Source organism: Quercus robur, chromosome 10 (assembly GCF_932294415.1).
Source record: "Quercus robur chromosome 10, dhQueRobu3.1, whole genome shotgun sequence".
Taxonomy (NCBI): domain Eukaryota; kingdom Viridiplantae; phylum Streptophyta; class Magnoliopsida; order Fagales; family Fagaceae; genus Quercus; species Quercus robur.
The window spans coordinates 36,152,078-36,175,261 of NC_065543.1; the positions used below are offsets into that span (position 1 = coordinate 36,152,078).

At 31.0% G+C, this 23,184-nt stretch overlaps 2 protein-coding genes across 3 annotated transcripts; one reads left to right on the forward strand and one right to left on the reverse strand.

Moving 5' to 3' along the window:
* The first annotated feature begins 8,905 nt into the window (after positions 1–8,905).
* On the forward strand, positions 8,906–9,685 carry LOC126704100 (transcription elongation factor TFIIS-like). Its single transcript, XM_050403133.1, has one exon. The coding sequence runs from the start codon at positions 8,906–8,908 to the stop codon at positions 9,683–9,685; it is 780 nt and encodes a 259-aa protein (XP_050259090.1).
* Positions 9,686–11,867: 2,182 nt separating this feature from the next.
* LOC126702432 (uncharacterized) lies at positions 11,868–17,953 on the reverse strand. Of its 2 annotated transcripts, XM_050401128.1 has the most exons (8): positions 17,719–17,949; positions 15,220–15,369; positions 14,308–14,484; positions 13,621–13,709; positions 13,472–13,536; positions 13,208–13,310; positions 12,231–12,341; positions 11,868–12,147 (listed from the first exon to the last, which is right to left on the reverse strand). In XM_050401128.1, exons 1-8 carry the CDS (start codon positions 17,828–17,830, stop codon positions 12,022–12,024), a joined length of 933 nt encoding a protein of 310 aa, XP_050257085.1. In that variant the 5' UTR covers positions 17,831–17,949; the 3' UTR covers positions 11,868–12,021. The 2 variants fall into 2 exon arrangements, with proteins under 2 accessions (XP_050257085.1, XP_050257086.1); XM_050401129.1 differs by lacking the exon at positions 12,231–12,341 and having other exon boundaries at positions 17,719–17,953.
* Positions 17,954–23,184: the final 5,231 nt, after the last annotated feature.

Sequence of the window (23,184 nt, forward strand, 5' to 3'; positions counted from 1 at the left end):
ATGGGAGAAGGGGAAGAACTTAATGCTCCTCGGACTAAGTCCGAGGAGTCCAACCCCTCAGGCTATGAAGCTGTAGGGCTTGGATGTTCAGGTTGAACCCCTTTTTTACATGAGTTCCCCTAAAATCAGGACCGGACCATCGCCCCGTGATCAAAGGCAAGCCTTTTAAGCCCATTCTCTACAACTCATATTGTGAGGGATCTTTCATGTGCGAGCCCAACGTCATTCTTGGGCCGTTAAATAATCGTGTCCCTACACTACCCATTCATTTTTAAAAGAGTTAATTGGATTTTGTAATATCAACAATATTTACAAATTGTTAACTATGGTATTATCTATTTAAATTATTGATGAGTAACAAAATCTACAAAACCTTATCTACTTATTTAAAAATGGATGGATATAATTTTAGTAACTTCATTATCCTAAAAACTCAAGAGGATCTTAATACTTAGTCCATAAAATAGATTTTTCCCAAATGCCACCATTTCTCTTATATTTATCTTGTATCAATAATAATAATAATAATAATGGTCACAGATAAAGTCTCATAAAGTTTTTTTTTTTTTTTTTAAATTCTATCCATTCATTTTTAAAAGAGTTAACTAGATTTTGTAATATCATCAATATTTAAATATTGTTAACTGTGGTATTATCTATTTAAATGATTGACAAGTAACAAATCTACAAAATCTTATCTACTTATTTAAAAATGGATGGATATAATATTAGTAACTTCATTATCCTAAAAACTCAAGAAGATCTTAATACTTAATCCATAAAATAGATTATTCCCAAATGCCACAATTTCTCTTACATGTTTTGAATTTCATGATAAAATAAGGATTTAGAATACACAATTGTTTAGAGTTTTTTTGGTAAGAGAATTTAAATACAATTTTTTGTTTACAAAATCAAAAATTAATGGTAGGTCCCACACTTAAATCTATTGTTTGACTAACGTTTTCAGAAAATTGTTTCCTATTCAAAATAGGATTTTGAGAATAGCTTAAGGTTGTTTCCAAGATACGAAAAATGTTTTTAATGGCATAGTTGTAAATAAATTGGAAACAATGAACTCCATAGATTTATCCAAATGCTTCTATCTTTTAAATTAAGGAGCTTATTTTTATCACAATAAAATTCTCATGCTTCAAATTCGAAGCTTATCATTAAAATAAAATATATAAAAAAGTTGCATAAGCTCTATTCTCTTATCATTATCCCAAAAAAATTTAAAAACAAAATTCAATATTTTGAAAATCAATAACAATATATATAAAAGCAAAGACCTCGTGATGGAGAGTATGAGGTTGAGCCATGTGGCGCATTTCTTAAAATTTTCTTTATTTTCTTTATGTTTTTTGGAATAGGACAACATCCTCACAATTCATTAAATAGAAGCAGAATCAAAATACAAAGCTTCCATAGCTGGGGGAGGTGAATCTTCAATCCATACAACATCCTCTACTAGGTCCTTAGCATATCTAACTAGAACATGGGCCGCTTCTTTATTTAGTTTTCCACTTCAACAAAGTTTGCATTTATATTAAAGTATTAGTTCATTGAATTAGCCAATAGAGTAAATGCATATATTAATTATCTATTGTTGTGCATTAATTATTTCTATTAAATGAATTTATATGATTATTTTTAGGAACTCTATATAGAAAATAATTTTTAGTTGGAATAATAATAATAAATTTAAAATATGACATTCTTACTCATGTTCAGTTGTTTTGACAACAATTGTCACAAAAGCCATAAAAAAATAAATATTTTTTTGAATTCATTAAAATTAATCTTAATTCTTTAAATTTCCTAACTCCTTTGTGTGTGTGCGTGTGTGAGCTCGCGCGTGTATGTATGTGTGTGGAAATAACATTGTAGCATGTATTCTATGTAATTAGAAAGATTACTAATATAACAAATAAGTTTATTTTGTTATATTAATTATTTAAAGCTTAATGAAATTTTAATGTCATTTTTCGAAGATTTATATGAGAAACAATTGGTTTTTTTTTTTTATGTGAGAATGATTTGAAATATGGCATTTTTACTCAAATTTAGTTTTTTTTTTTGAAACAATTGAAACCATGTCCAACAAAAAGGGGAAAATTATTTTAGTAACACACAATCAAGAATGTAAAAAAATAATAATAATTAAAGGATATATGCATTTTTTAGTAGGCATGAAACATGCCTATCTATATTACTACTCTTAGTATATTTCTATTTTATTTATATATAAAATAACTAAAGATTACAATATTTTACAATGAAATTTATTGAAATATCTTTTTTTATACATCGATAGTTGTGGGGTGGAGATCTAAATCCTGAATATTTCTATTGGAAATTGAAGTGTCAATCAATTAAGTTACAAGATTTTTGGTACAACTAAATGAAATATTGAAGAAAACTAATAATAAGTTGCATCGCACTTCGTGCGGAAATTTAGCTAGTTGATCTTAAAAGTGAGAGCCAAACATGTATAGTGTAAAAATTATTATTTAAAAAATAATTCCAATTCCAATTTAATTTTTAAAATTGTTTTCATACTACTATTTTGAAAACAAAACAATAATTATCCTACCAAACAACCCTTATACTCCCAATCTCTTTTATTTCAAAGTAGTGACTAAGCATTTCATAGCTTCAAGTTTCATGGTCATCTCTTGTTGTGAGATGAAGTAGATAAGAGCAAGAGAGATTTGGAGAAAGAGAAAGGAAATAAGGTGAAAAAGATTAAAGAGAGGAGAGAAGAATGAAGAAGAAAAGCCAAGAATGGTAGAGAAAGAAGGTGGTGAAAATGAAGAGTTTTTGGATACATAAGAATTTTGGACCCTTGAACAAAAATGAGTCAACTCATACCCGACCCCATAAACACTGGTCGGGTCAAGGCAATCCACAGGTCATGACTTGTTTCACGTTTTTTCTTTATTCTTATTTTTGGGGTTGGCGTGGAATTTTTGACCTTGTGTAATTGTGTTAGGAATTTGGCTATTATAAAAGTTATTTTCTATTATTTTATTTTATTTTTTTAAGAAGAGGCTACTATAAAAGATCTTTTTTTTTTAATTCATTAGGTATTTGACTGTTGTGAAAGTTCACATTGTGCTAACAAATAAAAAATAAAAATCAACTTGAGTTGTATTTTGGAAGAGCCTAGCCCTATATATAACCAAAACCGTATTGCACAGTTTTGGGGAGGGAGGGGCTTCTAACCTTGTGTAACTGTGTTAAGAATTTGGCTATTATAAAAGTTCATTTTTTTAATTCATTATTAGGAATTTATCTGTTATAAAAGTTCACACTGTCGTCACAAACAAAAAAATAAAAATCAATTGGACTTGTATTGGAAAGCATTCTTATAAGATGCTTCTAAATCAATATTAAAACTTTTAATATTGGAGGTAAAATTCTTACTTACGTGATTTTTTTTAAATATTATTATATATAGGTACTAATTTTTGCAAATTTTTTTTCAATGAAATTACATTGTTGCCCTGAACAATATTAATAATTCTTTTAAGAGTAATGTTATAGTTATAAACTTTTCTGCAACATTTTTTCATACTGCTGAAGTAGTAAATTTTTATTGGTTCGCATTTGGGCCCACACTTACATCACTTTTTTATTTATTAATAACCGTGCACTCTTGGCACGATGGTCATTCCACAAGTATAAGTGCTTGTGGGGTGTGGAAGACAAAGACCACAATTCAAGTCTTCAAAAGGGGTTTTACACATATTCACTTAAATTATGTTAGAATAAAATTTCTATTTTGTATTAAAAAAAATAAAATAAAAAACCACTCACCACAGTATCTATTTATAAAAAAGTTTGTAGCTCTAGCATTTTCCTACTTTTAAAGGCCATTAAAAATTTATAAATCTAAAATCTAAAACAAAATATAAAAGTCCAAAAAAAAATATAGCTCAATCAACCAGTTTTATTAACACAAACAACTCAGCCCTTTAAAAAATTTTAAACAATATAATTTTGTTCTTACCCAGTGCAGACACAGTGACACACACATCTCGGAAACACAAAAATAAAAACCCCTTAGCTTTTAACAGATAAGCTGGATACCAGAGCCCCTGCACTTAAAAAACAACATTCTTCATTTGCGCTTGAGTGAAAGTCGAGCAAGTGTCACGCAAAATTTTCTGTTTTCTTTAATGATTTGCTTGAGCGAGTCTTGGTTTTGCTCAACCAAAATTGCTGGTCTTCAGAATCTTCAATCTGCTCTTGACACCTTTTTTTTTAAAACTAACTCAATACAGTACGTGATTACAACCATTTGTGACATAAGTTTCTCACATGGATTTTGTCAATATCTAAACCTTAACAAAAGATATTATATAACTCATTTCGTAACATATTCAAACCTTTTCAATGTTTATTAAATGGCTTTGCGAATTCAGTGAGGAGACAGAATAGCCATGTGGACTCCAATTTCTTTAATCAATAGGATTAAGATTTTTTTTTTTTTTTTTTTGGGTATAAAAAGAAAAGATAAATCAACTCTAATAATTTTATTTTATATTTAATAAGTTACACACACATCAAATGAATCTTAAAACAACAACCTCACTTGTGAAGTTGTGATTCCATTATTAGAAGAGGAATTCTCATATGAGTTAGAGCTCATTGAGATCTAATAAACTTACTTTGTTATGCTTGTTGCTTGTATGTGCATAGCATGTCTATTTATTTATGAAATAGATTAAAGGTTTCTAATGAGTTATGAGAGTAATAATTGAATGAAATAAAGTTTTTTTATGGCCTCTAAAAGTATGCATGCTTGCAGAACCAATGCAAATCAAGTTGTACTCCTTGGCTTCAATCATTATATTCCTCTTACTCATAATCTAAGCAGAAAAAAATGTATATAGCTTATCCAAAATGCTAACAGACAATGTAGTAAAATAACTAATTGTGAATGGATAAACAAAGAATTCACCCATATTTGAGCTCTTAGTAGAGTCTCGAACCCTCTGAAAATGCCTCATATGGCAAGTTTTGGTTTAACCCATCGAGTATATGCCCTCCCTTTGTTATTTGCAACTATCCATTGACAATCCCATCAAAACCCTATAATATTACCAACAAAGAGGAAAAAAATTAGTTCCAGTCCAACTGGTTTTTCTTGTTGCTTAACATGAAATTTTTTCAAAAAAATTTTACCGATAAATGTTAATCAATATTAAAATGATCAGTTGTATAACTTTCAGGGTGATTGGTTAATTTTTAATGACAACTAATTGGGGTCACATTATACAAAGAAGAATAGCATCACCTGTTTAGTGAGCTTATGATAAAAGTCAACAATGTATTAGACAGAAAAGCCTAGACTATGAAACTCAATACGAGCCTGGAAATTTAGATCTTTGGGACTCCAATCTTTTTGTATCTATGTCCATTATAGTGGCTTTGTGGCTACTGACTATGGTTCTTCAATGACCAACAACAATTTGCCAGATTTAGAATCAGAATGTTTCCTGAACTAAATAGAAGACAAATTTGGTCAGGAAAATGCCCTTTTTGATTGGTGATGTATCAGCTATCATCCAATTTGACACATTTAAATTAATCAAGCTAATTAAGCTTGCTCATCAGCTTATGCTTACTTGTGCTAAGTGCAAACTATTTGATATAATGTCTTGTACCAAGTCATGCATCCAAGTGACCCCATATTTGAACACCTGCTAGATTTGCTTAAATGTGAACATCACAAGGAACTACTCAAAGAACATGACACGCCATATCACTGATATCAGGACGTACATTAAAATGCTAATGAACATAAAATTTTGGTAAAGATGAACACAAAGTCATAAGCACAGCTCTTGAGTCTTAAGTATTACATTTGAAGGATCATACCTTGTCATTCCAACCAACATTGGGGTGATCAGGTTATTTAATTAGGCTCAGTTAAAAGGTCAGCCTGTCACTCAACCCAATCATGTCGAGTTAGGATCTCTCCTGCCTATTGACAACTGAGCACTCAATCATAGCCAACCGCTACTCATTCTCAAGTGAGCAGTCAAATTTTGGTCAAGCAACGAGCATGATTTTCAGACTTGTATCGTTCCAAAAACCAGTAAAGGGAGAGGCGAGTATGACCATTGGATTCATCACTTCATGGATTGAGCTTCATGATCGACATAATTCTTCTTAAGTGGGCTTTGTGATCCATAAAATTTCATTACTTTTACGAATTGGGCTTTACAACTCATACGTTTTATTTGATGAATTTGGCTCATAATAATTCTTCATTACTTTATAAAATGGGCTTTACTGCCCATAAGTATAAGTTTCATCAAACAAATCGGGATCATGATTCATTTTCTCTTTCTCTTCGTGGATTGGACTCATGACCCATGTTCTTTCCCCTTTATGTGGGTTGGACTTGTGACTCATGTTTTTATCCTCTTTACGGGTTAGGTCTTAGTGTCCCACGTCTAAAAGCTTTTGTTTATACAAAATGGGCCAATATTAAGGCAAAACTTAAGCACATGGTCTTTTACACCGAACAATCAATGTGCTAGCAAATCCTTAAAGCCCACATTATGTATGGGGTAAGATTAGTGGGATTTAGATTTAAAATTTTTTATTAAAAAAAAACCCTCTCAATCCCCATTCATTTCATTTCTTGCCTCCAATATTAGGAGTCACAGACTCACCATGGCCTTAAGCCTTTCAAACACTTGTCACGACCTCACACTATTTTTTTTAAAAACACTTTTACTCTATTTTAAACTTTAAATTGATTAATGTGTCCTCATTTAATAACACCATTATTAGCAAGTAAACATGGAACTGAGCACCTTACTGGCAAATTAATAATATAAAACTACTTTTTTTTTAATACTTTATTTACACTATCTTAATATATTAGAGAAAATGAGGACATAGTGTATAAAGTCCCTAGCTGACATAGTGTTGTTATTCTGAGTTTTTGACTATTATGCAAGAAATGCATGAGTGATTATTAGGGTTCAATGCTACTTATGCATTTAATGCCTTTCTAAGCTCATTAATTTTTGTCTTTTCTTATTAGATACTAAAATAAGTTCAAAATTATCAAGTGGAGCATAGAAAATGAGGAGGGGTGGAAAAGTGGAGGGATAATAAAATATTTTATTTGGTTGAGTAGAAAAATAAGAAAAAAGATAATACAGTATGTATAAATTTACTCTCATATTCCTATTACATAAAATAAAAACAAATTTTTAATAGTTTATCTTCGTAATTTTCTCCAAATTGGGGGGTTGATTTTTGGTGGGTTTAGGGAGAAAATATCTGGGCCCACCAAAATCTCCACCCACTTTTCCCCTCCAACCAAGCAACTAAGAAAGTGTTTTCCCCCTATTTTCTCCTTTATATCTCCCAAAATCACTCCAACTAAATACACTCTTAGTAATTTCAATCTAGGAGTGGGGTGATCATGCGATGTTTGACCAAAGTTTACTCAATTCAAAGTTCAAGGTTTACTTCATTAACCACTTATTTCCCTTGTGACTAGGGTTCCAAAATAAATAAACAAACAAATAAATAAACAAGCAAACAAAAGAAAAGAAAAAAAAAATCATTTTTCACTTTTAAACTCAGCCTCAATATTTTTTTTGGACATATTTGACTTTTGACCTTTTTGATTTTTTTTTTTTCCATTTTTACTTTTCGCTTTAATTTTTTTATTTGACTATCACATTTAAGTGTAATTGTAATTTCACTTGCGAGCATAGTTTTTAAAACCCAATCCAACCCAACCGGTTGGACTTGTAACTTGGTGAAGCGATACCTAAGCTAATCTAGCTATTTGATCGGATAACTTATGAAATTGACCTATATATTAAAAGTAAAATCCAACAGTTTTTTTGCAACTTGTGCAATCAAAAGGGTAGTTGTGCTCCATCTAGTTTTGTAGTTTTGAATAAAATTACCTTTTTGGGTTCATTGCAGTCTTGTTGTCTTAATTTAGAGCTTAATGAAAATAAGAAATTTCTTATGAGATTGATGCTTGACTTTTCAACAAAGATATAGCTTCAACTTTCTAATCAGATTGTAATTCATGAGATTAGAGTAACATTTGAGATATACAATATGCATTGAGCGTAACTTTGGATTTTGAGATACTCTTATTCCTAGAATTTTAAGAAATATAATATAATAAGATTTATTTAGCAAAGCCTTGGCTACAATATTCTTTTATTTTATACTTTCAACTGTTGTTACTTGTGAAACTTTGAGTTTGTATTATATTAGGTGACTTGTATTTTAGACTTAATTTTAATTAGTAATTAAGGCATGTCATTTTTTTCATATTTATTTTTATGATTTATCAAACTTATTTTCATATTTATTTTAGTTTCATTTAACCATGTTGTTTAATCGATACCCACTAGTTGAACTAGTGACCCAACACTTATTCCTGTCCGGATTTAATAATTATGCGAGAACCAAAATCATCTCTATTTTAAATAGTAAAAAAAAAAGTAGAAAATAAATAATTAAATAAAAAAATATAAATTGACCAAACCAAACCCCAAAACAGTAGACAGTTTAGTATATTCAGGAAGCACCGAAGCACTAATTAGTAATTACCTGGGACTTGTTTAATCTAAAAACCAAACAGCTTACAGCCCAACGGCTAGAAGCCAAATTTAATCACCGCCTTTCTCCAAAATCCGATTCCGATTCCAACTCGGAACTCCTACTCCTTGAGGGTCACGGAAACAACAACACAAGTAGCTTTAAATACATACATTCTGAAATTATAACAGTTGCTACAACGTTGTGTACTTCAATTTAGAGAGAGCAAGGCTTATTTGATTGCGTATTTGTGAGAGGAAGAAGGTAGTTGTGATCATCAACAATCTCACTACACGTTGTGACAATGACAACAGAGACTGAGGTTCTCAAGTTTCGGCTTCCCAATCCTGAAACAGATGTGGGTATGGCTTTTCTTGATCATCAAAATTCCAAGAAACCCATCATCAACGACCGTAAAGGTGGTGGCTTTGAAAAGGATTCCGGGGTTCCAAACAGAAAGAGGCTGATAATCAAGATTCCTAATCCAAAGGCAAAAATAGAAACGACCACAGTGCCTCTGAAGAACAATATTGACGATCATCATCACCAAGATTCCAAACCCATCACCAAAACCTCTTGTTACCGTGAGAGGGTTAGGAATCAGTTGCAATTGGCCTTTTCTAGAGTTTCTTCTGAAACTGATGAGAGCATATCACCAGCAATAGACCCAGTTCAAGTGGCTGTTTCAGTAGAGTCTGCTATGTTTGAAAGGATTGGGTGGTCTAATCCCATCAAGAAGGCTAATTATCAATCCGTCTTGTTCAATCTCAAAGACCCAAAGAACCCAGATTTGAGGAGGAAGGTGCTTCTTGGAGAGATCAAGCCTGAGACTCTTGTAACCATGAGTGCAGAGGAGATGGCCAGTCACAAGAGGCAGAGTGAGAAAATTCAGATACAATTGAAAAGCTTGAAAAGATGTATGCATGATGCTGATGAGGAAGAAAAGGCCACCACTGACATGTTCCAGTGCAGCCGGTGTCGCGAGCGCAAGTGTACCTATTACCAGATGCAGACCCGGAGTGCCGATGAACCCATGACAACTTATGTCACTTGTTGCAAATGCAGCAAACGTTGGAAGGTCTAACCAGGACCAGTAGCTTGAATTAATTGATTGTCAAGAGCACTACGGCTACTGTTGGAAGAAATTATTAGTCTAGGAAATAGGAATTACTTCCATTTTTTGTCCATATTAATGATTCTTGATGTAACTACGTTTTCAGTATTATATGTTAAGATACTGTCTCAAACACAAAGTTTTCTTATCATATGTTTGATTCTCTCTCTCTCTCTCTTTTCCTGGTTGATTAGTTTCTCTTAGAATTTCATAGGCCCACACTATGATTCCTTATATTATGAAATCAATAGCACATTTTGTATGTGCTTTTGAAATTAATATGTTTCCGGTGTGAGTAATTTTTGCTGAAAGCACATTGTTTTAGAATTCAATTTCTGTTTCTTTTTTTAAGTTACGGTTTTTCTTTTTCCTTTTTTTTTTTTTTTTAAGTGACAGTTCTTCAGCCATGGATATCTAAAGAAGTGAACAAATATAAATTAATTGTAAATAATTAGTTTTTTAAAAAAAATCCTCTAGAATTGTTAGACGTGCGGCAGAGCTAGAATCAAGTAATGCAAAAGCTCCATTATAGTCTATAATGACTTGTTCTATAAGATCAAGTATAGTCACAATGATTATATATGAATTCTCATTAAATTTTGATGATAATCATTTATATTAAGTTTCAAATAGTTAGATTTTTTTTTTTTGGGGGTACAAGTTTCTCGCACATTTTGTATGTGCATTGTTTGCCGAATTCCTTTAAGTGAGAGTCCTTTAGCCCTGGATATATAAAATTGTGAGCAACCGATCCATACATTGAGTGGCTGCGAATATGTGCTGGCATAGGATCTCTGGTACCTTTTTTAGCTATATTTTTACATCATGGTTATTAAGAATTCTGTTTTGTATTCAATGATGCAGCGCTAGCTGCTTCTACAAGCCCCTCTGATGGAAACAAACAAATGGTATCTGATATATGGCCAAGTGAATGAGTTTGTATTATCCAAAAAAAAAGAGCACAATGACAGAGAAGCATATATCCCAGCAAAACTGTACAAGCCAGTCACAGCAGATGTACTTATAACCAGGTCAGTAGGATAAACGCCATGAACACCATGCACTAGCAGCCAACAGGTTAATTACCAACCTCTTATTCTGTTATGATATACTAAGCAACAAGTCTTATTGTCAAGAGCACTACGGCTACTGTTGGAAGAAATTATTAGTCTAGGAATTCCATTTTTTGTCCATACTAATGATTCTTGATGTAACTACGTTTTCAGTATTATAGGTTAAGATACTGTCTCAAACACAAAGTTTTCTTATCATATGTTTGATTCTCTCTCTCTCTCTCTCTCTCTTTTCCTGGTTGATTAGTTTCTCTTAGAATTTCATAGGCCCAACACTATGATTTGTTATATTATAAAATCAATAGCACATTTTGTATGTGCTTTAGAAATTAATATGTTTCCTGTCTCAGTAATTTTTGCTAAAAGCACATTGTTTTAGAATTCAATTTCTTTTTCTTTTTTTAAGTTACAGTCTTTTTTTTTTCTTTTTTTTTAAGTGACAGTTCTTCAGCCATGAATATCTAAAGAAGTGAACAAATATTAAAATATACATTAATTGTAAATAATTAGTTTTAAAAAAATTTCCTCTAAAATTGTTAGACGTGCGGTAGAGCTAGAATCAAGAAATGCAAAAGCTCCATTATAGTCTATAATGACTCGTTCAATAAGATCAAGCATAGTCAAAATGATTATATATGAATTCTCATTAAATTTTAATGATAATCATTTATATTAAGTTTCAAGTAGTTAGATTTTTTTTTTTTTTTGGGTACAAGTTTCTCGCACATTTTGTATGTGCATTATTTGCCGAGAGCAATTCCTTTAAGTGAGAGTCCTTTAGCCATGGATATATAAAATTGTGAGCAACCAATCCATACATTGAGTGGCTGTGAATATGTGCTGGCATAGGATCTCTGGTACCTTTTTTAGCAATATTTTCACATCATGGTTATTAAGAATTCTGTTTTGTATTCAATGATGCAGCGCTAGCTGCTTCTACAAGCCTTCTGATGGAAACAAACAAATGGTATCTGATATATGGCCAAGTGAATGAGTTTGTATTATCAAAAAAAAAAAAAAGCACAATGACAGAGAAGCAAATATCCCAGCAAAACTGTACAAGCCAGTCACAGCAGATGTACGTATAACCAGGTCAATAGGATAAACGCCATGAACACCATGCACTAGCAGCCCACAGGTTAATTACCAACCTCTTATTCTGTTATGATATACTAAGCAACAAGTCTTATTGTCTATAAAACATTAGTAATACAAGAAAATATTTTAAAGAGTTCAAGCTGCGGCTTCATCAGCAGAAGAAACCTTCCTGAGGACATAAATAGGATCTCCTACTTTAATGATCTTTCCTTTCCCTTCAGTAAGAGAGTCCTTCCAGACTAAATTCTGACCAAAGTAGATCTGCAGAACCATTTAGCACGCTATTAATGAATAATTTGGATGGAGAGAATAAAATTGTTAGGAGTCAGGGATACAAGATTGACCTTTCCCCGCTGTTTTTGAGTTGGACGCAAGACATTATCTGAGCGGAATTTTTTAAGAGTTTCATTTGGCTCAGAACCTGCAATCCCAGACTCTTGATTGATTGTAGGGACCTAAAAAACATAGAAGTGTCTTTTTAAACATTGGAAGATCGACACAGTCAAGCAAGTGAAATTCACAGCTCCAAGTTGTGATTTAAAAGGTTCAGAGTGTATGAGAAGCCCATTGTGATAGTCATGGAAGCAAATATAACATCAGGACCCAAAAATAAACAAGTCCCCACTAGGATATCAACATGGAACATATAATCTTAGGGTGGTTAGATTTTAGTACTTTTAGTAATTTGCATAGGGCAAAACTTAGGTACAGTACTTAGATGTTGTTGCTTAAGTTCTTCTCTTAAGATTCAGCCATATGATTGTACTTAACTAAAAATACACTTCCATCCCATGAGAAAAAGCCATATGACTGAATCTTAAAAGGGGAATTTAAGGAACAACACTTAAGTACTGTATCTAAGTTTTGTCCATTTGCATATAACTTAGGAGGTGATTAAAACGGAAAAACAAAATGTAAAAACTCTTGTAGAATCAAATGATTTAGATCAATTAGGGTGATGATGATATCCAACATGGATCTACTAGTGATATCATCACCAATAAACATGTTCAACCTGTTTAGCTTTGGGGCCTGAGAATTCACTCATGCTTTTTCTTTGAGCTCACTGCAAGTTGCAGCCATTCTTTTAAATCTTATGTTCAACAGTTCATCTTACCAAGTGACTGATAACATTTTTCATTTCAAGCTAAGTCCACCATAAAGTGAAGATAATTGCACATCAAACTAGAAATTTTTTTTTTTTTTTTTTTTTTTAAAAAAGAAGATTTTTAACACAAAGCATGAGATACACTAATATTTTAATGAAAAATAACTTGAATATCATTAGATAGGCAGAAAATGACGAGATGTAGCTCTTTACCTTACAGCGGGAGCATAGCTTGACACCCTGAAATATGAATTTGTTTATCTTGATCTCTGCCCATAAGTCTTCAGCAAACGATTCACAACCATCAACCAGGATGCTGAGAAATGAAAGTAAAAATTTCAAAGATGGAACCAGTGTTTATGGTATGAACTTATTAACCTTTGGGTCTAAAGCAGTCAATAGTATTGGACAACAGTAAACGGTGAAGAGTACATGGATGCTTTAAACGAAATAAAGAGGTATGATAAGAGCAGATACTTGGGTCTAAAACGGTTGACTGGAATGGGTTCCCTGAGAAGCTTATTTAGTGCATCCATTGATCCCTGCAAAAGATATGTTGAGAGCCACCTTCAAAATTCTATGTAAAAGCAAGAAAAAATTCGATTTCATTTCCCAACTTGACCAACCTGAGATAACAGCATGTATGGATACATGTCAGAGAACATGACACTGTGTCCAGGAGCATACCCAGGTTCCACAGGCCTAGTTTCTGAAGCTGCATTTCAAAATAATGGAATCCATAATTTACAGAGAAGTATATATATATATATATATATATAAAGAAGGAATAATTCCACACTCTGAAGGATTAGAAATGGTCTACGGAGGCTGCCATGGCAAGAGGGGGAATGCAAAACATAAAAGTCTATTAATGAGTGTGTGTGTGTGTGTGTGTGTGTGTGTAAGAGAGAGAGAGAGAGAGAGAGAGTGATACAATCTACAATGCAAAGTTGTACCAAACCATATGGAGTTGACACATATCACTTATCAGAACCAAATGCAGCCAAATCATTATCAATTATTTTGAGTTTGGAAATTTGACAATATGCATAATGACATGTATCATGATGAGTTTACCCTTTTTTTCTTCTTGCTGATGGTATGTATGTATTTGTCTTCTCTAGGGAATGTGTGTGTATTACGATGCCAAAGCACAGGCTTGCCCATGCCCATTCATCATTCAATTCAAAGAATTTTTATTTTCCAATAACACCCCTATCCAAAGTAATTTTTGCTTTTATTGGTATCCCTAATCAATGGATGCAGTGTCCTACACTCCTAGTCTTTTAAGATGCAAAAAGATGAAACACTACCAGTATTAAAACGAACTAGCCGGCTGGGCTTCCCCAAATAATTTGAAAACCATTGTGACGCTTCATCTCCTTCATCCAATGCAGAGCCAGACCATTCCCAGACCGAGACACCATCCGTTGTTTGACGCGGTTTACTTAGAGAAACCTTTAGCACATTCATCCCAGGTGCCTTTAAGACTGTAATGACAAACTTGGTTAACAAGTTGAAAAGGTAAAAACAAAAATGAATAAATAAATAAACTTACTAGTTACCTTTGGTAATGGTATGAAAGGAAACTTAGTCAGATAAGACTTTTATCTCAAAAAAAAAAAAAATTAGGAGAAAATTCACTGTTCCTGGTCTATTAAAAGGCTGAAGTTGCCTTCAACAAATCCAGAATACTAATATCTTCTAATACTGGCCATTAAAATCACAACTTCATAACCAAGCTCATCATACCAACTGACACACGTCATGTAAATCGTGCAAATTTTTATGCCTTTTACTAACATTTCATGATATGTAACGCAAATGACCATAGGCAATGGGAGCTTAATTAGACTTTATTTTAACACATGAGAAAGAACCATTAAGGATTATCTCTGCATAATATTATACTAACACAAGCAATATGATCATCTAGAGCAAAAACAAAACAATTAAGATTTCATTTTGAAGTAAGCTAATAATCTTTATAAACAGTCTTGCCCAAAGGGGGAAAGATCTATAAACAGAGAAACATGATTACTTGATAATCTAGCAGTTAAGTAAACTGTCTGTTGTGAAAAAACATTATGTGGCTTATGTGATGCCCCAAACTATGGTATAAGATGAGGCAACCATCATATCTGAAAGAATTTTTCTAACAGATGATGCAGTAAAAAAAAAAAGGTATATGTGTGTGTGTGTGAATAGATAGACAAAGAATTTACCCATATATGAGCTATTAGTAGGTTCCCAACCCTCTGAAAATGCTTCATTTGGCAGCTCTACCTCAACTAAAGCAAGCTTTGGTTCAACTTTTTGAGTATATGCCCTCCCTTTATTATTTACAACTAACCATTGACGATCCCATCGACATCCTGTAATATCAAGAACCAACAAAGAGGAAAAATAAATCAGGTCCAACTGGCTATTTTTCCGTTAACTACTCCAGGTTTTTCCTGTTGCTTAACTTGAAAACTTGAAAGTTTAACAATATGTTCAGGAAACTTCTCATTATATGTTAATTATTTTAAAATGATAAGATGTACAAATAGCAGGGTAGTTAGTGTTGACTAAAAATTTAAGTACTCAAAGTAATGTTCAATAACAACTGATTGGGGTAGTCTAACATTATATAGAGAAGAACACCATCAATTTTCAGTGTTCTTATGATCAAACTCAGTTATTTATATTCTACAGACATGCTTAGAATATGAAACTCAATATGAAAAAGTTTTGAAATTTAGATCTTTGGGAATCCTATCTTTTTGCATCTATGCCCTTTATAATGGTTTTGTGGCTACAGAGTACAGACTCTGGTTGCCAACTACAATTTGCCAGATTCAGATTCAGCATGGCTCTTGAGCAAAATAGAAGACAAATTTGGTCAGAAAAATTAGGCCTTCTTTGATTGGTGATGTAGCAGCTGTCTTCTAGTTGGACACACATAGGTTAGTCAAGCCTAAGCTTGCTCATCAACTTAACTGCTTGTGCCAACCAGCATGAATTTGTCCAAACTTGAGAATACTTAATCAAAACAGAAAACTCGAGAACCATTACTATGAGTCTATGACCATGAATCACCTCAGTTGACTGCTCAAAATCCTAACTAAAAAATATCGATGTGGCTTTTCGTCTTGTATAGTTTTCAAGGTTGAAATTGAAGATAAAATCTGCCTAGTTTATATGGTGATGAGCTCAAACAAGCTAGCTAGCAAGCCAGTCTCAAATTGTTTATGATAAAATCAATCATTTATAAGAAGCAGCCTACATCATTCATTGTGAAAAAAGCCAATATATTTTTTCAATAATTCTGAATTGCTTTCAAGATAGATATGTAAGATAAAGCAATTATATTGTTGCACAAGTTGCAATCTCTTTTTTTTTTTTTTTTTTTTTAAAGAAGAGAAATACCTTGGATACTTCAAAAATTAAGGTAAAATTCAAGGGATTAAATTGAATTTTAGCCAAAACATAGTGATGATTTTGGGAACTGAGCATAGAAAATTATTGAAATTTATTGATAAAAAATAATATGTAGTAGATACTGTTGGAAAATATGTAATATGTTTTTGTTATGAATTACTCACAATAATTTTTAAATTAGCTTATGATTTGCCATTATCCAAGGTATTTCTCTTCTTAAAAAAAAAAAAAAAATTGCAAAGGATTAAATTTTACCTCAGTTGTAATAAAAACATATAACATAAACATTTTACCTTAATTACACCTTAGGGACTAATTTGACAATTGAAATAAAAGTGAAGTGTGAGAGTAGACCGAACATGAAAAACAAAGCAAGTCATCAACCTCACATTTCAAAATTGTACAGATGGTTAATAAAATGGTTTATAAATTATAGCTAACACCCAATTTCAAAGACTAGATGATACTTTCTTCCCCTCTCAACTTGAAAAACTTAACCAAGAAACTGATTAGAGTACTACAGAATATATTGTTCAGAGTTAAGAATAATTCAAGAAAACAAATAGTAGAACAATCAAATGGGCAGAAAAAACAACAGTGAAAGAACAGGAAATAGAAAAAATTTAAATGGGTGTCAGATGATTAATCAAAAGTTCACAAATTTATCATTCAGTTTCAAAGACTAGACCATATTCTGTCTCCTCCCAACTTGGAAAACTTAACCCAGAAACCGATTGGAGTGGCACACAGTATATATTGTTCAGAGTCAGAGTAATTCATGAAAACAGAGAGAACAATAAAATAAAATGGGTCAAACAAACAATAAAGGAAAAAAATGAAATTATATATATATATATATAATTTCACAACTTTATCACTCAATTTCAAAGACTAGACCATACTCTGTCTCCTCTCAACATGGAAAACTTAACCCAGAAATCGATTAGAGTGACATACAGTATATATTGTTCAGAGTTAGAGTAATTCATGAAAAGAGAGAGAACAGTCAAAAAATGGGTCAAACAAACAATAATGGAAAAAAAAAATGAAATTTTATATATAAAAGTTTACAAATTTATCACTCAATTTCAAAGACTAGACTATACTCTGTCTCTTCTCAACATGGAAAACTTAACCCAGAAACCGATTTGTGTGGCACACAGTATATATTGTTCAGAGTGAGAATAATTCATGAAAACAGAGAGAACAACCAAAAAATGGGTCAAACAAACAATAATGAAAGAACAAGAAATGGAATTATATATATATGTAAATGAAGAATTGAGTCCTATTGGTTTTACCAGTAGGAGTGATGGGTGCTTGAGAAACTGAAATTCCACGACATGACTTTATTGGGTATATGAAAATTGAAGAGATTCTGGCTGTGGGTTTTGATGACAACGCCTGTGCCATTGTTTCTCTGAGTCGGTGTGTGTGCTTTGTGTGTTTTGCTAATGAAATATGGCAAGTTTTTCGCGTGATAAATAGAAGCTAACATCCAGAATATCCAGACCAATTTACACACAAACAAACAAAAAAATAATAATAATAAAGAACATTTTAAAGTTGAGTAATGAGTGACAAAGGCACAGGACACTATCATAAAAATTAAGATTCTTCCCCCCTTCAACCCAAAAAAAAAAGATTCTTCCACCAACCCCCCCACCCCCCACAAAAAGGAAAAAAAAATAAAAAATTTATATGTTAATTGTTTACTAGTTTGGGTGTCGCTGCAAGGAATATGCTGCTCCTTGAATGGAAATTTTATTTGAAAAAGAATGAAACATCGTACTTAGACTTTGAATAACTATTTAACATATAAATATTTATTTGTCATAACAGTTTCTTAGAATTTATTTGCTGAAAAATACCTACTCGTTAAAAACTTTTAAAAATGATGATGAATATTATCATTTTTCAACAATAATAAATTGAGTTTTATTGAGATATTATCACAATATTTAAATTTTCATAATTAATAATTTCATATGCTACAATTGAAAGTCTTCATCAAATACCTGCAATTATCCATAACAAAGAATTTGTTTATCATTTTACATTTTATGAGTCTAACTACAATGTTTAACTTAGTTTTTAACAAATATCCTTTTAAGTAAGAAAAAAAAAAAGACATGTATTATTGAAGTAACCATTAGATAAAGTTATAGGTCTAGAATATTTAAATCTAGTAAACCAAGGTTCTTTAGGTAACAAATAGGACACCTTATATCACCATTTGAATTTTCCAAGCACAACTACCACATAAAACTCAAAATACACGAAGAAAATTTTTGGGAAATTAAAATTTAGTAGGGGTATTTTAGACATTGCACAATGGAATATTCTAGAAATCATAATATTTCGTTATGATTTAACAGAGAGAATAATAGTAGAAGGTATTTGCTCGATTTTAAAGTTTAAGGGTGAATGAAACTACCCCAAACATAAACAGACCTTTTATATATATATATATATATATGTGTGTGTGTGTGTGTATTTATTTTGGTTGCAAAACTGTTTATATATATATATATATATATACACTTTAAACAGTGCATAAAAAAATACGAACAAAAAGTCAATTTAAGAAAATTGTGTGTGAAATAGTGAATTTTGGCTCACCAAATTTGACTAAACCAAAAAAGAAGTCTAGGAATACAATAAAATGTCACAACATTTTCCTAGTACCTTTATTTTCAATTGTGGTGAATCCCAGTCTGATATTTTATATTTTATTTTATTTTGATTTATAAGGAATTTACACCTTAGTAGTTAATTGTTCTGAAAATATTAAGATAACAACAAAATGTCATGATATTTTCACAATAAAATACCTTTATTTTCAATTGTGGTGGATCATGGTCTGATATTTTATTATTTTATTTTATTTTTATCAATAAGGAATTGACTCCTATGTCATAAAATTTTCATAATATCTTTATTTTTAGCCGTGGTTCGTCTGGTCTCATATTTTATTATTTTATTTTATTTTGACTTATAAGAAGTAAACAGCTCAACAATTGTAACTATTTGTTATATCCCTATTTAAAAAAAAAAAAAAAAAAAAAAAAAAAAAACTCTTGAACCAAAATAAGCATATAAATATCTTTTAAAAAAATAAAACAAAAACAAACTGATGTACTTAAAAATAATAATAAAAATAAAATAAGAAACCAACTCACCACCAAAACTTGACTAAACCAAAAACATTATCTTAGCCTCTTGGCTCTTTTTATATAGTTAATAGAAATAGATAAAGAACTAACACCTCAATAACTGTGACAATTTGTTGTATTCGTATTATTAAAAAAAAAAAAAAAAATCTCCTAAACCAAAATAAGCATATAAATATTTATAAAACAAACAAAAATAAATTGACATACTTGGAAAAAAAAATCCAACTCACCAAATTGACCAAACCCAAGCCTCTGAATAAGTTTGAAAAAATGTGTTTTTTAGTAGCATTAGCATGAGTCTAAAACTTGAATAAACCAAAAACACTATTATTCACTCGCTTGACTCTTTTTATATTGTTGATAGATAAAAAAAAAAAATTTAACACCTCAACAACTATGACAATTTGTTATATCCATATAAAAAACTCTTAAACCAAAATAAGCATATAAATATTTAAAAATAAAAAATAAACAAAAATTAATTGACGTACTTGGAAAAAAAAAAAAAAAAAAAGGAAGCCAACTCACCAAATTGACCAATCCCAAGCCCCTAAATAAGTATGAAAAAATGTGTTTTTAGTAGAATTAGCATGAGTCTAAAACTTGACTAAACCAGAAACACTATTATTTAGCCTCTTGGCTCTTTTTCTATTGTTAAGAGATAAAAAACTGTTACCTCAACAATTCTGACAATTTGTTATATCTGTATAAAATAAAATAAAAAAACTCCTACACCAAAATAAGCATTTAAATATTTTAAAAAAAAAACTTATGTGTTTTTTAGTAGTATTAGCATGAGTCCAAATCTTGACTAAACCAAAAGCACTATTCCTTAGCCTTTTGGCTCTTTTTATATAGTCAATAAAAATAGAAATTGTATTGGTAGATTCTCAAAAAAAAAAAAAATTATATTGGTAAATTTTACATTAAAAAAAAGTGATAAATATTGTATACATTTACAAAAAGTGTATAATATTAACCGCTTTTTGCTAATATACGCACATAAATTTACATTATAAAGTATAATGTAAAGAAGAATTTCAAAACCAAAAAAAATAATAATAACAATAATAATAAGTGACAACCAGTCTAACCCGATTTTCCTGATTTAAAAATTATAAATAAATAGAAAGAAAGAATACCCAAAAAGATTTGGGGGAAAAAAGGGAATAAGTTGAATGAAAAGTCACACAACACAGACTTCCAAAAAAAAAAAAAAAAAAAAAAAAAAAAAAAGGCATCCATAAAGTTTTTTTTTTTTTGGCTAAGATCCGTAAAAGTTATTGGGAAAGTAATGGGAATAAGTTGAGTGACCAGGGCATCCATAAAGTTTTGGGAAAACAAGGGGATTTTTTTTTTTTTAGGGAGAAATAAGGAGAATAATTTAAGTGATCACTTCTTTTTCTACCCTCTAAATTGTAAGTGACGGAAAATATAATTAGTATCAATTAAGAGTGTTCACGGTGAGGTGCGGTTTTGGGTCATTTTTAACACCGTACTTTGCAGTGCAGTTTAATTAAAATTATAACTGCAACGCATCTAATTTTTGCTATCACATATGTGGTGCAGTGCAGTTTAGAGTTTAACCAAAATCATAACCACACTGCACCTCATTTTTACAGTCATATGTGCGGTGCAGTGTATAAGATGTAGTTTGAATGGCTTGAAATCGGTATATTTTTCAAATTCTGAGCTTTTCCTACCCAATCCAAAACTAATTTTTCCCTTTGTTTTAGGCCAAGTTTCAAACTATTAAGTTAGTTTTTCTTTATTTTGGGCGGGCTTTCTTAGTCAACACTTGTTAGTATTATCAAACTTTTTTTTTGAAAAATAGGGTTATTAAACTATTAATAATATATTTAATATTAAAAATAAATAAATATTAATATATAGAGAGAGGGTGCGGTGCGGTTTGTGCGGTTTTCTTATTATAAAACTACAAACTGCACTGCACCATGCTGTGCAGTGTGGTGCACTGTTATTTGCAGTGTAGTACAATTATACCATTTTGTGAGCAATTTTAGTGTTATTTTTACAATTTGTACAGTTTGGTGAACCCCTAGTGTCAATAAAGGTACCATATGAAAATAATTCTCTAACAATCATAAATAACTCACCAGCTCAATAGGTTGTGAAATAATAAGGTGAAAAATAAATAACTTTTTTCTTTCTGGCTTTTGTGATAAGCATAAAAAATACAATAGAATATTGGTTATGAAAGTTTCCTACTTTTTGGATATGTCTGACTCTAGTCTTTGTGATAAGAGTGTGGTCCACAGACTCCACACATTCCTATATTTTGGACAAATTGGGTATGTGAGCTACGCAAAATAGATCTTTCATCAGTAAACCAAGGACAAATTATAGGACCATTATCTCTTAAAATAGTCAAATTGAAAAATATTCTAACTATCCATTTGAAACGGTTTATCTAGTTTTTTTTTTTCCTTAAAAGCGTATTAAAATATATTTGTACTTTAAAAAAATAAGATAAAATTTTTGAAAATATAAGATAAAATTTTAAAAAAGCGGTACATAAAACCTAAAAACTAAAAACTAAAAACTAAGCTATGCCACTTTTTTTTTTTTTAATAAACTTCCATCCTTAGGAGTCAAGACATATAACTATTGAAACTTCCAAAATTCTTTCACAGCTAAACAACTACTTATTTTGAGCAAGTATTACACACTGGAATTTAATAAAAAGAGTTCTTTTAAGTACGTGCATAACAAGACACAAGATTAGTGTATATAAAGAGAGAGAGTGTAGTTACCATCATACACCCTTAGTGCGATAGTTACTCTACAAATATAAGTACTTGTGGGGTGTGAGAGGGCAAGGGCCTGGAGTTCAAGTCTCTAAGAGGGAGTTTCATACACATATACATTTAGATTAGGCTAAAGTAAAATTTCTATCTTGTATTAAAAAAAAAAAAAAATCTTGTATCAAAAAAAAAAAAAAAAAAGAGTGTACAAATTGTGAGACACAATAAAATCTCACAATATTCATAGTTTTATATTTGCTAAATTACTTCATTTTAAATAATTTTTGTAATTTTTTATTTTTATTAAACATATTATTTTACCTAGTATACACATTTTAAGAAAAAAAATAATGATACAGCAATAGTTGGGGAGTGAGGAGATTTAAACCCAAAATGTCTCCATTGAAAACACAAACAAGCAAGAGGTACCAGAAAAATTATTAGGTACTTCCGGAGTACCATAAATGTGTACTCTTCCCTCTCACATGAATGGTGGGGGTCCCACCATGAATTTAATTAATAGGAACCCACCATTCATGTGAGAGGAGGGAGTACGCATTTATGATACTCCGGGAGTATACATTAATTTCCCAAGGTACCAATTGAATTACAAGGTTCTTGGTATACATGCTTCCAAATTGATTGTTAAATTATTTTTATTTTAGGCAATTTTGTAATTTTTGGTTGTTATTAATGAGAAATTTGACCTATTATCCAAGTTTCCAAATTGATTATGAATTATTTTTATTTCTTCATTTGGCTTGATCAAGCCAAATGAAGTTCGGCCAGAATGTGAACAAAGCTTCTTCTTCTTCTTTTTTTTTCT